General features: G+C 38.7%; 1 protein-coding gene across 1 annotated transcript in view; it reads right to left on the bottom strand.

Moving 5' to 3' along the window:
• LOC143863561 (potassium channel SKOR-like) overlaps positions 1–17,227 on the bottom strand; it is a 44,201-nt gene that overhangs the window by 10,635 nt on the left and 16,339 nt on the right. Inside the window, exons 5-8 of the mRNA XM_077374269.1 lie at positions 16,418–16,757; positions 12,331–12,626; positions 699–779; positions 302–400 (exon numbers count right to left, since the gene is read on the bottom strand). Of these exons, the coding sequence (XP_077230384.1) occupies positions 302–400; positions 699–779; positions 12,331–12,626; positions 16,418–16,757 (816 nt within the window). The remainder of the gene's footprint in view (positions 1–301; positions 401–698; positions 780–12,330; positions 12,627–16,417; positions 16,758–17,227) is intronic.

Here is a 17,227-nt window from a genome sequence, read left to right on the forward strand (position 1 = left end):
AAGCAATAAGATAGACCAGTTAAAACTGGTAATTTTAGTGAACCTACTTAAGGAAAGATGTGTGTCCCCAGGCTTATTGATAGCTTTTAAGTGTAAAGTTACAGTTCGAGAAAATGATGAGCTCCATTCATTACTGAAACACTATATAGTGGCTTTCCAGCAAATGAGATATCTCAGCCATTCAGTTTATAATATATCACAATGATCCTCCTCTTTATTTTGAAGGCAACATACTTTATATACGGATGTCCACAAAATATAAATTGATAAAAATAGCAGGTGATAAGATATTGATGGTTACCAGTACACCATCGCAGACAAAATAAAGTTGATCTACTGCATTGCCCTGTTCCATGATTACTTCCCCTGGGAGAAAAAATTCCTCACGTAGTCTGATTACCTGCTCGAGTAGTAAGAACATGTGAGGAAAACTTTCTCAGGTCTAACTTATTTGTGATATGCAATCATGCTAAGCCCTATAAAATACTTGTTAAGGTGAGAAAGATCAAAGAAGCATTCAAATAGATTGTCATTAGATGACACAAAAGCATATCAAGTACTAGAGTTAGCATCTTTGAAAGGAAATTGCCTAGTGAAAAATAAATGATTGATATGAACAAAGGAATGAAATGCAAGCAGCACTCTTCAGCTTGTCTAGTGAAAACCGATTGTAAGAATACAACCAAAGGGATACTCACAATTTGATTAATGAATTCCAATGAGCATCCTTTAAAAAGAGGAACTTTCTCAATGTATGGCTTATACAAATTTTGTGAAATCTGCAAAAGGAAATCACTCCATTACTGTACAATTAACCAACAGAAAATTATAAATTGAATGGGCACGGGTTTCATTAAGATAAATTCGGTAGAAAAAGAAACTAAAGAAGTCATTCTACTAGTAACATGGGAAAAGTGACAACAAGAGCAAAATATAAGTTTCTGCAACATAAAAAAGCAAAGCATAAATTCAAACAAGCAGAGATTTCTTTCCATCAAATATCATCAGAACTCTTTCATATGCAGCCTAAAGGGGCACCTTGAAACAATGCATTCTTTAAGCAGCCACAGGACGAAATTGAAATTGAAAGAAAAGGAAAACATCAGATAGATGCCTTTGACAAATTTTCTCAAGTTTATTTTGATCATAAGAGGATGACGAAAATCATCTTGAAACCAAAGTCAAACATCACTATAAACACAGAGGTAAGAACCAAATCAAGACAGTTTTCTTGTAATATTCTAAAGAAATTATGGATCCTTCCTGAACCCCTTCCCCATAATATTCTAAAGAAATTATGGATCCTTCCTGAACCTTTTCCCGTGATAATTCTACAGAAATTCACAAGCATAGGCAATCAAATGCTATGAACTTTGGTTATGGTACAATGATGTCATAAAAGATTGAAGATATTATACTGGACATCTTGAGAAAAAAACCTTTGCGCATTACTGTGCATGTTTGTTTGCAAGTCCAGCCTAAGAGGCACTAAGTTGCCCGTCTCAATATTTTGCCAAACATAGAGGATACATTCGTGTGAAGAAAGTTTAGTACGACATCCCATCAATCCATGAGGCTACTCATTAGACAAATGATTTAAGATTCGTGTAAAGTTCGTAGTTTACCAAAGCCACCAACACTAATAAGATAAATGTAAGGTTCTTCATTCTTATATAACATCTCATTTTCTATGCTTTACCATGAGCCAAATCCTTTCTTTTCCTTCCTAGTAATATTCTTTTGGCATGGTGCATTCTGTGTGTGTGTGTGTGTGTGTGTGTGTGTGTGTGTGTGATGTACACATATATTGAACCAGAAGGTAGCTTTCCTATTATGAGCTTGCTAGAATACACATAGCACATGTTTGGGAAAGGAATGGGTGGACCACACCAGGGAATGCTTGTGGTCTAAATATCCAGTCAGTTGGACGACACTAGCCCTCCAATCAATGACTTGCAAATGGATGGTTGAAACTTATTTGACCAATGGTTAAACATCCAATGCCGTTGATTGGAAGGCTAATGTCGTCTGACTAATATGATTTTTGAACCATGCACTTACCATGGTTTTAAATTTCCATTTATTTCTATTTCCATCCTTGCCGAAACGCATAATGAAACAAAAATTGTAACTGTATATAATATATTATTTCAGTACAAGCTTCTAAAAATCCTATAAAATCACGAAAACATAAGGCTCCGTTTGGATGCCAGAAAAAACAAGGAAAAATCCTAGAAAGTAAAAATAAACTGTCGAAGTTTTCCCTCCAACAGCATTCCCAATGTGCTTGGTATACCGGGGAAGTTTTATTTCGAGAAAAGCAAATCTCTTGTCACACACCAGTCAGCCCATGTGGCAAATGCCTTGTCGCATACTCCGGTTTTTTTAATTTTAAACTTCTGTCATGTAGAGCACAGCGAAGAAGGGCGTTTAAAATTGGATTTACGATTTTAATGCTGTGATGGTGAACTCCGGTCGGAAAAAATTCTTGGTATGCAGAGAGAGAGAGAGAGAGAGAGAGAGAGAGAGAGAGAGAGGTGATCGTCTTCAAGCTGTCGGTTCTGGAGGGGTTGGCTGACTGCGGTTTCTGGCGGAATTGGGTGGCTACGATTTTCTGATTTCAACATTGTGAGTAGCCACCATCTCCAAATCCCATCCTTGCGTCGACACAAAGGGGTCGATTTCAGCACTATGATTTCTTGCTTGTAGTTTCTGTGGAGAAACAAACCAGAAAAGAAGGCTTCAAATGATGAACATGGGGCTGATGAAAGAAGGTGGCAAAAAGATTGCAAGCTTCCCAGGTATGGGAAGGGCATGGCAACCACATGGTAAGAAGCTTGCAAGCTGCCCATGTATGGGAAGGGCATGGCAACCACAGGGCAGTTTGCCTCTGACAGAGAAATTGGATCCCAGTTCATAAACTGCTCACGCATGAGAAATAAATAGAATGGAAATAGGTGAAAATCAGCTACGAGAACCCAAATCCATTTGGTGATCAACTTGCACCGGAAAACCAACGACGGAGGCGATTCCCCAACGTCCGGCATCATCCTCAATGTTGTCGTGATTCACTAGTTTCCGACTTGTGTCATTCCTACGCCTCAAGTAAAATCTCCACCATTTCTTCCCTTTCCTTGTGGGTCAAACAGGCCCTGAAATCGGAAAATTTTCCGATTCCAAGTATTCCCATTCATTCCCTTTCCCTGTTGGTCACTCTTTCCCTTTCCCACTCTTCTCAGAGCATCCAAACAGACCCTAAGGAAACATATGCAAATGATGGAAATTTAAGATAAAAAGTAAGGAAATGCTAGAAAATTATTTATTTTATTCAAAAATATAGAGAACAATTAATTTATTATATTAAATGTATTAACAATTAATCAAAATAATTAAAAATTATGAAAAATCAGAATGAACAAGATCTATGTAAACAAGACATTCATATTATTACAGTGTAATATGCTACATTTTATAACCATTCAAAAAAATTGCTACATCTCATAGTAGTATATAAAAAAAAGTATTAAACTTGGGATTTGCTAGCGTCCATCGCAGAAGGAATTTCGCGGATGGTCTGTTGCATCTGACAGCAGCCACAGAGGCTCACTTCTCAGCAGATTTTGTCTTCATTCACGAGGTGGCTGCTGTCAGATGCAACAGACCATCCGCGAAATGCCTTCTGCGATGGACACTAGCAAATCCCCATTAGAAAAACTAATAATATCAAGGCATTAGCAAATTTATTCGTGCCCTACTATACATAAAATTTATTTTGTATTTTCTCACTATTTTTATCTTTGTTTTAATTTTTATAAAATGTTAAAAATTATTTAAAAAAAGAAATAATATCTTTGTTTGTCATTTAGTGTACTATACTAGTGATTGATATGTAATTATATTTATATCAATTGCATATGAAATATGGTGCATGTATTATGCATCAATATTTACATTAATTACATATAAAATGTGGTATGTAGTGAATTACCATATATGCACAAGTGTTCGATGTAGCTAAACCATTATGGGTGGTTTTTTGTTTATGTGATGGTCGTTTAGTGTGCATTTGTGCTTCTTCTAGCACTTCCTGATGTTTCATCTTAAATATCCATCATTTGCATATGTTTCCATATGTTTCTGTGATTTTATAGGATTTCCACAGAAATTTAGATCCGAAACTGAAATGTTTATTTTCATTACTACCAAACAAGGTTTTAAATTTCGGTTTCGGTACCCATTTCGGACCCCACCGAAATTGGGTAATAATTAAAAAATATTATTTAATTAATTTAAAAATTCCGAAATTTCGGCCAAAATTTGGTATTTCGCCAAATCCGGGATTTTGGCAAATTTCGGTTTCGGTCTCCACCGAAATCCGAGATTTCGGCCGAAATTTAAAACCATGCTACCAAAACAGAAACCTGATGGGCTATTTGTAACATTCTCCACATTGAAGAAGGGAATCTGCCGATTAAATATTTAGGGCTTCTTCTTGTCACCAGCAGGCTCAAATCAGGAGATTGCCAACCCATCATTGATAAAATCAGGAAAAAGATTTCCCATTGGACTAATCACCATCTTTCAAGAGCAGGTAGGGTGGAATTAGTAAAATCTGTTCTCTGCACTTATCAGGTTTACTAGTCTTCAGAATTTCATATTCCCTCTTTAGTCCTCCAAAATATTGAAAAAGTGTTCAGAGATTTCATCTGGGCTGGGCCCAATCTTGAGAAAAAATTCCACCCAATTTCGTGGGATGTTATGTGTAGACCAAATAGAGACGGGGGCCTGGGAATCCGAAAGTTACAAGACCTCAACAACTCTGGACAGATCAAGCAGCTTTGGAATATTATTTCCGGAAACAAAAGCCCTTGGATCATCTGGTTCGAAAGGAAGTACCTCAGAGGTAGGAGCTTATGGAGTATTCCTATGCCCTCCAACCCCTCGTGGGCTGCCAGAACCATCATCAAGGCTAGAGAATTGGCAAGGAAGAATACTTGTTATATAGTAGGACCTCAATCCATCCTGTTGTTTTGGACAGATCCGTGGCATCCTGATGGCCCCATTGTGTCTCAAACTTCTTTGGGATCTCTCCCCAACTTCATTCCTCAAAAAGCCACAATTACTGATGTTATCAATGAAGGGTGGTGGGAGACTATCCAAGAACAACCTCATCTGCAAGATCTAAAAAAAATCATTAATTCTGGGTTATACTCTATTTCTTCATCGATTCCTATATGGATGCCGCAAGCAGATGGTAGGCTGTGTTACGTGCCTAGATGGGTCCCACTTGGGAGGAATAAATTACTTTGGTATTTTAGAGAATAAAATTAGATCTTACCACATCTGATATATATAGTAGTTAGGATATTTTACGATGCTATATATTTAGTAGTTAGGATATATTAGGATGCTAATTTAGATTAAGATAATCTTTATTTAGTTATTTCTCTTATTATCATAAGATCTTTCAAGATCTTTCTATGCTTATCTGTAAGTGCTTTATATAAGCACATATTACATTTAATGGAAATGAATGAAGAAATTATCTTAGAATTGTGTCTTTTTGCACAAAGGAGGACTGATCCTTCCCTCGAAGTGGATCAAGAGGCTGATCTTCCCTCTAAGAAGATCAATCACGTTACGAACCATTCGGGTTCGTAACATTTGGTACCAGAGCAGTTCGATCTGACCTCATGTAAAAGAAAATCGAAGAAATAATGGATCGATGGGAGGAGGATATAAGAGAGTTCAAAAGGGAACTTGCGTTTATGAATGCCAATTTCAACAAGATGGCATTATCACTTGGCGTGAAAAAAGAAGAACCTCCATGTCTGCAGAAGCTAATGGAAGAGTTCAACGAGAGCGCCGTCGAGAAGGCTTGCACAGTGAAAAAGAAAAGGCGAAACAGAAAAAGAGGAGAAAAGAAGAAAAGAGAAAGAAAGCAGATAAAAGAAAAAGTGGAGAAGCTACAAGAGAAAGTCGTCGTTGATTTTCAATGTTGTCGAGTTCGACGAGTTCCCCATCGAAAAATCCATCGTTCCTCTCAAACCGTTCAACACCATCAAGACGATCCTCATCCTTGATCTTCCATGCATCAAAATTACTAACATTTCAAGAAAACATGGCAAAAGAGCTTTGATAAACAACACGACGAAATTCATTTGAAGATGGAACTGCTACGACCCTTGGCGATGACATGCAAAATGATGACCAATTGCAAGACGAAGAGAAGAAGATAGAGAGCGAGAAAAAAGAAGAGAAGAGACCAGATTTTTGGCAAGTCCTGCTCAAAATCTCATTTTTCACCAACTGGCCAGTGCTTAATCTCCAACCTTGAGGACAAGGTTGATTTCAAGAGAGGTGGAATGTTACGTGCCTAGATGGGTCCCACTTGGGTGGAATAAATTACTTTGGTATTTTAGAGAATAAAATTAGATCTTACCACATCTGATATATTTAGTAGTTAGGATATTTTAGGATGCTATATATTTAGTAGTTAGGATATATTAGGATACTAATTTAGATTAAGATAATCTCTATTTAGTTATTTCTCTTATTATCATAAGATCTTTCAAGATCTTTCTATGCTTATCTGTAAGTGCTTTATATAAGCACATATTACATTTAATGGAAATGAATGAAGAAATTATCTTAGAATTGTGTCTTTTTGCACAAAGGAGGACTGATCCTTCCCTCAAAGTGGATCAACAGGCTGATCTTCCCTCTTAAGAAGATCAATCACGTTACGAACCATTCGGGTTCGTAACAGGATGTCTTCCCAAAGTGCTTGGAATGCAATTCGTATAAAAAAATCCAGCGCCCCAGTGGGTCTCATCGATTTGATTTACTGGTCACATACCAAAACAGAGCTTCACTACCTGGTTAGCAATTCAGAATCACCTCCCTACTAAGGACAATCTCACCTTCTTGGGGGCCATCACAAATAGATCTTGTCTTCTCTGTAATAGAGGAGTGGAAACCGTTGATCACCTTTTCTTTTCTTGTGCTTACTCAGCTTGGATATGGAGATCCATCTTAAAGCAAATCTCATTCAGGAAGAAGCAGAAAAGATCCATTGGTGCAAAGGAGGAGTGGATTCGAGAAAAATTTAAAGCCAAAGGTCAATCTGGCTGCCTTGCTAGGATTCTCTTCACGGCATCTATATTCTTCATCTGGTACGAAAGAAACTGCAGGCTCCATGACAATGTCAAGACCCACAAAAAAATCTGCTCAATAAAATTATCCGTACTGCAAGAGATCGTGCTCTCTTTCTCAAATTAGATGACGATCCAAATGCAGATAGCATCAGAATAGCTAAGTTATGGAAACTTCCGCTATTCCACCCCACTCCTGTACTGAGATTTTGCAAATGGATGCCCCCTCAGAGCTCTGAATCTAAACTCAATACTGATGCTTCGTTGAACTCTGACTCAGCTGCTATTGGAGGTCTCATCAGAGACTCCTCTGGGCGAATCTTAACTCTTTTCTCATCAGATTGTGACATTCATTCCATTCAGGAGATAGAACTCGAAGCTATTAGTTCTGGAGTTCGTTTGGCTAAGCAAGCTGCAATTGACAATCTTTGGATTGAGTCGGACTCCCTCCAAGCTGTGATGATAATCAAAAGAGAATGGCATTGCCCTTGGCGGAAAATACCTGCAATGGAAGCCCTCCTTTCCGAGCTCAGTTCATTCAACTCTTGGTGCATCTCCCACATTTGGAGAGAAGGAAACAGAGCAGCTGATTTTCTTTCTAAAGTTAACTGTATCTGTAAAGGGAACCCGATCCCTGATTCTCTCATCCCCCAGGAATTACTTGTAATTGCCTCGGAGGATGCTTCGGGTTTGGAATATCTTCGTTTGTAATTGGTCTTTTTTTCAATATATTCTGGTGGGGGTCTGCCTAACCCCAAATTACCTACCAAAAAAAAAAAAAAAAACAGAAACCTGACACCTTGGAACTGGCATCTGTGGGGTGCTCTACTCATTGGTGGGTCATAGATGAGCAAGGATGTGTCAGGTGTATTGCTAGCAAAGGCACAATAGGAAAGCTACACACAAACATACATATGTATATCTATACTATGTTTTGTATTTAGGAAATGATATCCACACTCCCTTAAGTGACATTATCAAAACATGGAAGGATAGATCATAGATATCATTTCCTATATGTATATCTATATAGATGATATTCACACTTTATTTTGTTTTTGGAAACCCTCTCTTTATTTTTATCATTTTTGGATTGGCTGTTGATAACTTGATGGGACTTATAACTTATTGTTAACTTACCAACTTCTCCAAAAGCTTAAGCTGTTGGAGAAAGGCGTTATTTATCTTTTATACTTTAACACTCCCCCGCACATGTGGCCCACTTTGGCAAACACGTAGCACACGTGGTCCCACTTTGGGCCAACCATCACATGTGGATTTTTGCTATCCGGGAGGTTTGAACTCGAGACCATTGGCTCTGATACCATGTTAAGTTACCAACTTCACCAAAAGATAAAGAAGTTGGTAAGTCAACACTTATAATAACCATTGAGAGAAGTGGAAAATAAAGAGAGGGTTTCCAATATCAAAACAAGGGGGTACAGGTACCATCTGCCCACATTGTGCGCCTATCTCTCTCTCTCTCTCTCTCTCTCTCTCTCTCTATATATATATATATATATATATATATATATATATTGTACACATAGTTACACTTTGTTAAACAAACAAAGTGATACTAATATAACATGTTAAGGCAATCCACAAAGTTGACAAAACAGCAAGGAAATTAACTAAAGAGCAGGGAATTAGTTTATTTCAAAAAAAAAAAATCAGAGATTAGAGAGAACTTCGAAAAAAATATAAAGATATAAATCTAGAAAAAATATTAAAGAAAAAGTTAGAATAAGTATACATATGTTAATGGATGCTAAGTTCCCAATAAAAATCACCTAACCATGTTTCTCTTCTGTAAAAAAAAAAGAAAAAAACACTTCCATGATCTACTAATTTCTAAATTTTCCTAATTTTTTTTTTGAAAGATGACGAAATTTCATTAATACTCTAAAAATTACATCGGGGACCAGGAGTCCCTCCTGCCATTACATAGTAACAGATAAAGCTGGCCAGGACATACCTTGAGCCAGAAAGTCGAACAAAAACAACAGAAATCTAGACCCTTTCTTCCTGCACCAAACAATGGGCAGATCTTACACTACACACTCAGACCAAAAACTCAATTACCTTCCGAAACCCTTTGAAAGATTGTCTTCTCCTAGCAACAATCCCCTTCTGAAACCTTTAGAAGCCTCTGCAAGATCTTTATTTCTTGAGATCCCGTTCCCATCTTTGCATTTCGGGTGGAAAAGCATGGCATTCATCAAAAGAGACTTGTCATCACCATCTAGATAGTCATTCAGTTTGTACCTTTAGAGGACTCACCTATGCCGAACACTTTTCCAACTCCTCCATAATATGCTGGATTTGGAAATTGAGCATATCAATGAGGAGGTCCTCCAGAACCCGATCCAAAAATCTAGGACTTTTTCTGCTAGCAATCCTTTCTTCCACCAGCCGGATACCCACCGCCTTATTAGCTTCCCAATTTTGCCTCCTCGCAGCCCTTTCTTCATTCAACAGTAGTTTGAAGAAAGAGTGTTTGTACAACGGCGAATATGTGTCTTTGACCGTGGCAGACCCACAGAGGCTATACAATGTGAACGGCCTGTCTTGAGACTCTAACTTGAGTAGTTTCCATTGCTTCCGAAGAAGATCTCCCGACATTTCTGTGTGGGTTGGGTCGTTGATGGAAGCCCTCTCTTCATCATAGATCATCGTTCTCATCCTCTTAAGAATATTTTCTAATACCAAGATTTCCATAAATAACCGTCTGCTTCGTCCTCCAGAGCAAGAAGAAGAATCGCCTGTATTACCGTGGTTTTCCATTCCTACTTTGTTGAGCTTGAGAACAAATAATACCAGGAAAATCCAATGAGATCTTCTTTGTGACTCTTGCGCCTCGTCGAGATGTTGAACTAGAGATACCCTTTAATACCAGTCTCAAACCCTAAAAACTTCCGCTCCTAGAAAAGAGTGCTAAAAAAGAGAATTACTCAAAACGCGTGTTGAATAAATAGGGATTATAGCCCACTCCCTAACAACCAAGAAACAATAAGATAATGGAGACTTCTGCGATACGCTTTAGTCACTATGGCCTCACGTTTAAAGAGAGTACTGAAAGGTGGGGCCCCCATACCCAAAAGGCCAAAATCTACAACCGACTGGGGAAAATACTAATGGCTTAACCATAAGTGGAACCAACCCTGGGCGATTGGGAGTATAATTTTAGGAGATTTGAAAGCCTGCTGTTTTTCTTCCTTGACTCTAAATTTGCTTCCAAAAGATTCTCCAAAATGTTTGTAAGGAGATTTTATTTTGATCTTGCCATCCTGGCCATGAGATTTAAACCATGATGATAGCCGTCAGAGGCTCGGTAATCGAAGGTGTTCCTTACTTTTGAATGGAAGCCATCTATCTTGCTTTTTCTTGGTGGACAGATCCAGCCAGGCAACTTTCCGCCTAAGGGCAGGAGGGTCCATTGGCTTAACTGGCTCGGGTCCCGCCAAGGACAGACAAGATTGACCTAAGCTCCTATTTTCAGGTCCCACCACACCTTTCTCAAGTCTTTTCTCAGGTCCACCCTTGGGCAGCGCAACAGAGAGAATTGATTGGTTAGGTTTGAAATTTGAATTCATCAAGGGAGCCGAAGGCTCACCGGGAAGCCATCCCTAAACCTTCGGGAACCTTGCAGCTGGCGAGTAGTTGCCCAAGCCAGCAAGGCCCAAGGAGGTAGAGGACTCAAGAATGGATGAACAGTCACATTTTTTATTTTCCCGAAGATCAACCCTGATGGTATAGACCTTATCTAAAATCCTGATTCTAACACAGGAATTGGGAAAATGCCAACGGGGGGCTAAGATTTTGGCCGAGACAAAACTCATACAATGTTGGTGATTGCCTTCCATCTTGGTTTCCACAACTTTACCAAAGAGACTCCCTATAGCCTCTACCGTTGATATGGTCCAAGCGTGCAATGGGATACCATAAAAATTAACCCAAAGAGCTTTCTCACCTTGAAGAAACTCCCTTTTCCACGATGAGAGAGAGAGAGAGCAAGTGATTACCAAGAGCCTCAGATCCCTTAGCGAGAATCTGCGATGCATGCATTTCTGTTTCAAACATAAAAAGGATCTCGTCCTCCACCAAGATACAAGGACATTGTAAAGATGGAATATTCCAAGTCTTTTGTGCCCAAAGCCAGAGATCCTCTAGGGTCCCATTATGATCTTTCTTTTTCCCTATGAGACAGGCTTTTAGGGTATCCATTTGTACCCCCATTTCCCTACGCAAGATAGATAAAGATGGGCTCCCTGAGCCCTTATGTGGGAAAATTTTACCAGAGTCAGGCCATCGATCATCCTCACCACAATCAACCTCTAACCGAGGAATTGAGCTAGCACGGGCTACCCATTTTGAAGGCTTTTTGGTCCGTTGACACCAACGGCATTTATCCCGCCACCTAAAGTTATAGGGAGAGCAAGACCAGACCCCAGATCTATTACCTTCGCCTTTGGAACTCCCCCCCCCCCCTCCCAAATAGAGAAGCAGGTGAGGGGATCGTTTCACTTTAGCTTGCGTGCAACTTCTGCATCTTTTCCGCCATCTGAAATTGTGGTAGAGGCAATAGGGGCACTGTCAATCCTCTGACCATCTAATTGAACTCTTTTCCGCCATCTCTGGCATCCAAAAATTTTGGCCACCAATCTAACGATAAATTTTCCTAATTTCAATTAGTGTAATAATTTAGTTTTAAATATACTGAACATTTTCTAGTATACTAATAGTTTAATATTCTTGTGCAGACATGACAATGTATTAGGCATCACAGAGTTGTCTTTTTCAACACCCTACAATAATGCCAACTCTGAAAAAAAAAAAGGTTTGTAACAAAGATTCCAATTTAATCACATGAAACTTTAAGATACAACAATACATTCTTACAACTGTGGTAATGCTGCATGAGAGAATTCCAAATATGAAGCATCAATGTTTCTGTAAATAAATCAGATCGTTAAAACCATGCAAATTTCAAACCAAACACTTATTGACAAAGCATGAGATAAGCTCGTACGGGGAAGAAAGAGATGTAACAGAAGAACCAGAAAGAGTACAATTAATCGGTTAACTAATTTCAAGCGCACAACACAGAAGCATTGTTCATTTGTTCACTAAGGACAGAGATGATATGTTATGAACTATTGCCTCAAACTCAGACCTTAGCACGAATAGAAACTGGAATATCCTGAAGAACAGCAGCCTCTGTGTAGCTGCTCTCGTACTGTAAGCGAAGGTGCCCTTTGATCTGGTCACGTAGATCCTTTCCAAGTTTATTTCTGTTCATGTATTTGATAAGATCTGTCATTTTGTCCCTAAACCTTTCTGTCTTCGATCCTTTCACAATTAGGGCTGTCATGTTTCCAATCAGATAAGCCCCCAGAATCATGTCGAAAGAAACATAAATCATGATGAATATCATTTCTCTCCCATTGATTGCATGTATATCTCCATAACCTGGCATATGAAATGGAGGGCACAAACACGGTTGTAAGTCATAACTGAGAATCCAAATTGTGGTAATGGGCATCTTAATTGTTAGCAATACCAAAGAATAAAATTTAAATGGCACTCTAGTTCTGAAATAAAATTTAATATGCTACTATATATCTGGGCTCATGCATAAAGGAAATAGAAAATCGCATGGATTAACGAACAGCTTATGGGCGTGCTTAACATAAAGAAAGTATCATCAAAAGCAATACCAATCCCCATAAATTATGCAGACAATCATGAATATTGTCCATTTCTGTCCATCTTCTTTAACCTCTCCTCTGTTGGTGTTTTACATACTTTATAATTTCTTCAACCTTTTCATTGCCCATTGTGTCATAAGTAGGCACTGCAATCCATGCCTAAATCTAAAATGATGCAAACAGAAGTTGAAAAATATAGTGACTCAACAATGTGAGGGATGGGATTATACAATATGAACTCTGAGACAACATTACCAGCATGTTTCTTTGAACTTTTCATTCAGGCATACTTGATCCTTGCTTTAAACTTGTTTTTTTTTAATGGTGAATATGAAGATTTGTTAAGAAAAGAGTGAGAAGAGAAAATCAACCCAGATGGTCAAGGCCCAGCATACAAAGATGAAATAGAAGAGAAAAGGATTGCAGCAAAGCTCATTCCTCGAGAGGAAGATGATCATGGGAAAAAAATACTCCCCCTGGTAACCCCACTACAAGCAAATGAATCAGCATCTCCATTGGCTGACCAATATGTAGGCTGAAAACTGGAAAGTAATATCGTCCATCGCATAACAAATGTCGCCATAAAGCCACACCTAACTTATTCACCGTCAAGGATTAAGTATTCAAGCTTAGCATCATCAATGTGCAGGATACCCATTCTTAGCACAAGAAGAGGGGGTGCAAACAAAGCCCATCCCATCATAATGCCATGATCTCTAAGGACACCACCCATCCCGGCAAGACCCAGGTTCCCTAGGCTAGAACCATCAAAGTTGAACTTCAGCATACCAAGGGTGGGAAAGGACAAACAAGAAGAAGGACAATCAATGGAGATTGGACTTTCAAGAATCACATCCCACGGTAAACGTAGGGTGGCCTCAGAAAGCCTGCTCAGTTCTTTCATGTTTGCAGACCACGTCTGCAAGCTTAATCCACAAATTTTCAGCCTACAAGAAACTAAGATGGCAGGCTTATCTGTATCCTCTCTAAGAGATTTGAGGTGTAAGTATAGTTTTTCTTTTTCGAGACTTGATTTCGTTGGGGAAACGGGCGGGATTTTGGTGGCTTGGGACAGATCTCAGTTTGAGATGGTAGAAGTGATTGGTTCTTATTGAGTTACAGTGTTACTCAGGAAGAAGGTAAATGGATCCTATTGCGTATTCTTCGGGGTCAATGACCCAAACTTGGTGGTGGCTCGTAATCTTTTTTCGGGTTGAGTTAGATGTGATCAGAGAGAGACGGCTGGACTCGTGGTCTGTGGAGGTAATTTTAACGTCACAAGATTTGTTAATGAACACACTAGATGTGTGAGGATCTCTCCTAGTATGCTTGCTTTCTCTGACTTTAAAGGCAAGAATGCTTTGATAGACCTGTCCTTGTCTGGAGCACGATATACTTGGACCAGAAATCAAAGTAGGTAAAGATTGGATTGCTTCCTTGTATGCTAGGCATGGTTGGACCATCTCTTGAATGCATGTCAGATTGCTCTTCCTAAGACGATTTCAGACCATTGTCCTATTCTACTGGATCCGAGGATGAACTCGGGGGGTTGTCCCCTTTTTGCTTTGAGATAGCGAGGCTAGAGGAACTAAAGATGTTTGTGAATATGGAAAATTGATGGAAAGAAGCTCGGCTTGTGGCCCAGTTGACATAAGAATTGGGATACATAAATAATGATAATTTGCGAAGGATCAGTACAGAAAAAGAGAAGGGGTGCTGGAAAAATAAAATAAAAAATAATGAAGTAGGGATACATTACTATTAGCAATATATGTTAACGAGACTCATCCTATATAATAATATAATAGAAAAAAAAAAGCATAAAAAAAGAAAAATAGTAGTATAACCCCACCCACCCACCCCGACCCAACACACACATTCACATGCACACAAAAAAAGCCTATAACGCATTCTAGCCTTATGGCTACCCCATCCCTCGTCGCTAATTTGTAGGAGCCTTAGGCACTAGACAAAAAGTCTATCACCCACTAAAGATCCTCCCAAAACTCCATCCCATCCCAAAAATTCAGCTTCAATTTTCCCTTAGGGAAGTGTCGGGGCATTGATGGTCTCCTGAGAACGGTAGATGGGGGTAAAATTTGGGCTTTCTCGGTCGAATAGGGATCCAAAACTCTATTGGGAACTGGGTCTGAGTTTCAGGTGATCCTTTATGGAGTTAAGCATCTAGAACAAGCACAGTTGGAGCAGGTGATCATTGAAGGAGATTTTGTTAACGTGGCCGGGTGGTGGAGAGAGGACATCAATCATCTGCGGAGATTGTGGATGCTATCAAGGAAATCATGGACATTTTAGAGGGTCATAATGTAATGCCAGTCATGTTTGGCGGTCTGCCAATTCTGAGGCAGATGCTCTTCCCGCTCAGAGGTGAGAAAGGGGTCAATCAAGCTGTTTGATCAGGCGATATGAGTCAGGGCCTCTCCAGCCGTCGTTTTACTACGATTATCTCTGAATTCCACCATGTTTTGACTCTCTCTTTTATCTTTATCTTTCTTTTTCTTATTTTCCTTTTCTCAACTTAGTCTCTGTACTTGACCTCCTGGGAGATTGGGTTTCATCCTTTTCATTAATAAAACTGCATCATTAAAAAAACTGATCCCCGATCTTTCTTTTTTTGAATGGTTATCTCATCCCCAATCTGACTCTAAACATTATCCCCTTACTGAAATAATCAACAACCATACAAACATGTTCAACTATCAAATCCAATAAATATTCTAAATTGCAATTAACTCGCTTATTCCCCATAGCTAACAAATTAAAACTATCGGGAAGATCAAACATAATTAAATCTAAACATGTATCTATGTAGACAGTGATTTAAAAATGAATGTCTACATCTCAAATCTAGGGGAAGATTTAGCGCCGCTGACATATTAACGAATCTAGTGGGAACCCCAGCTAAGCCCAGCTTGGCTACCCAAACATCTGTAAGATACTGAGCTTCCTTTTTCAGGAACCTTCATATTCAAGGGTATTTCAAGTAGTTCCATTATTACTACAACAAGTTTCTATCAATTTCAAATTCAAAGGTTTCATGTATCTTTGAAGTGTGAGTCCATAGTAAGTTTTCTTTGGTTACTCTTTAGGCAATATGTCTGTAATCACAAGAATATGTTTAAGAATTTCCAGTTTCAGTACCACAAAAAAATGAGGTTTCTTTTGAAAAATACTAGTGAGCAAAATTCCAGGTGGAGTCCACCTGTTAGATGCCCCAAACCATTCATCTTCTGGGCCCACTATGGATGGGCCATTCCCAAAACTCTGTCGACCCTTGCCCTCTGATTTGTGAACATTTTTCCACTGAATGTGAATCACTCACTTGTTTTCTTAACTGTCCATTTTGTGCATAGCAGAATGGTCCATCAATATAATGGGACCCAGCAGATAAAGGGTTTGGATCATCGAACGGGCAGCCCACACCATTGCTTTTCCCACTAGTATTTCTCCAATGGAAAAATATACATGAACAACATATAAACGTAATGCTTTTGGGAAAATGACTGTAGAATAACAGGTAAAAGAGAAACTTACCAACAGTTGCCATGGTGACTATGGCAAAATATAGAGATGTCAAGTACCGCTTCCAAAGATCAATATCTCTGAAGTGTGCATAACTATAATCACCTAACTTTAAACTTCCTATCCATGTATACCCTTCTTGAGAAACAGGCAGAGTGGTAGCCAGAAAATAAAAAATGCAGGCAGCTGTATGTGTGCAATAGAGCTCAACAACAATGAGTTTCACTATCCTTGTAAATAAGTAATTAATGCGGATGTTCTTCTCTAGCTTCTGGAAAAACTCCGTAATTTTGATGGCACGAGTTAAACGAATCCATAAAAGGTACCTCACTTCTTCTTTTCTTCCACAGGCCTGATTTGAGATCATTGTCTTAGAAAGAATATAGGAAGAGTGTTGCTTGTTGATAAAACATATAGGAAAAGTTTTGAAACAGTACAAGGATTGTCAGAACTACAAAGATTGGATGTTACACAACAAATTATATTCATAAATCAAAGGAAACTACTTCTCCTGCACCTTAAAACCTTTCTAAAGAATTGTATAGGAATGCATCACAATGATCTGGGAAAAAAGGTAGTAAATGCCTAAGTGTATGGGAGACAATGCTTTATTTAAATTTGGGTATTTAAGAACCCAGGAAGCAAAACCAATAGTTTAGTGGAAACTCCTTTAGAAGAATGGCCATATTAATATGACAATATAACTAATCATTTCGAATTTTCGATAGTCGTAAATAAAATGTGAAATTGTTGAGTAGTGTACTTCCCCTCGAATGATGAATCCCCTTAAAGGAATACCTTGGAACTCATAAGGGATTTACT

The sequence above is a fragment of the Tasmannia lanceolata genome, unplaced genomic scaffold, assembly GCF_043159265.1.
Source record: "Tasmannia lanceolata isolate RefF3 unplaced genomic scaffold, GAP_Taslan_0.1 ptg000044l, whole genome shotgun sequence".
Lineage (NCBI taxonomy): Eukaryota > Viridiplantae > Streptophyta > Magnoliopsida > Canellales > Winteraceae > Tasmannia > Tasmannia lanceolata.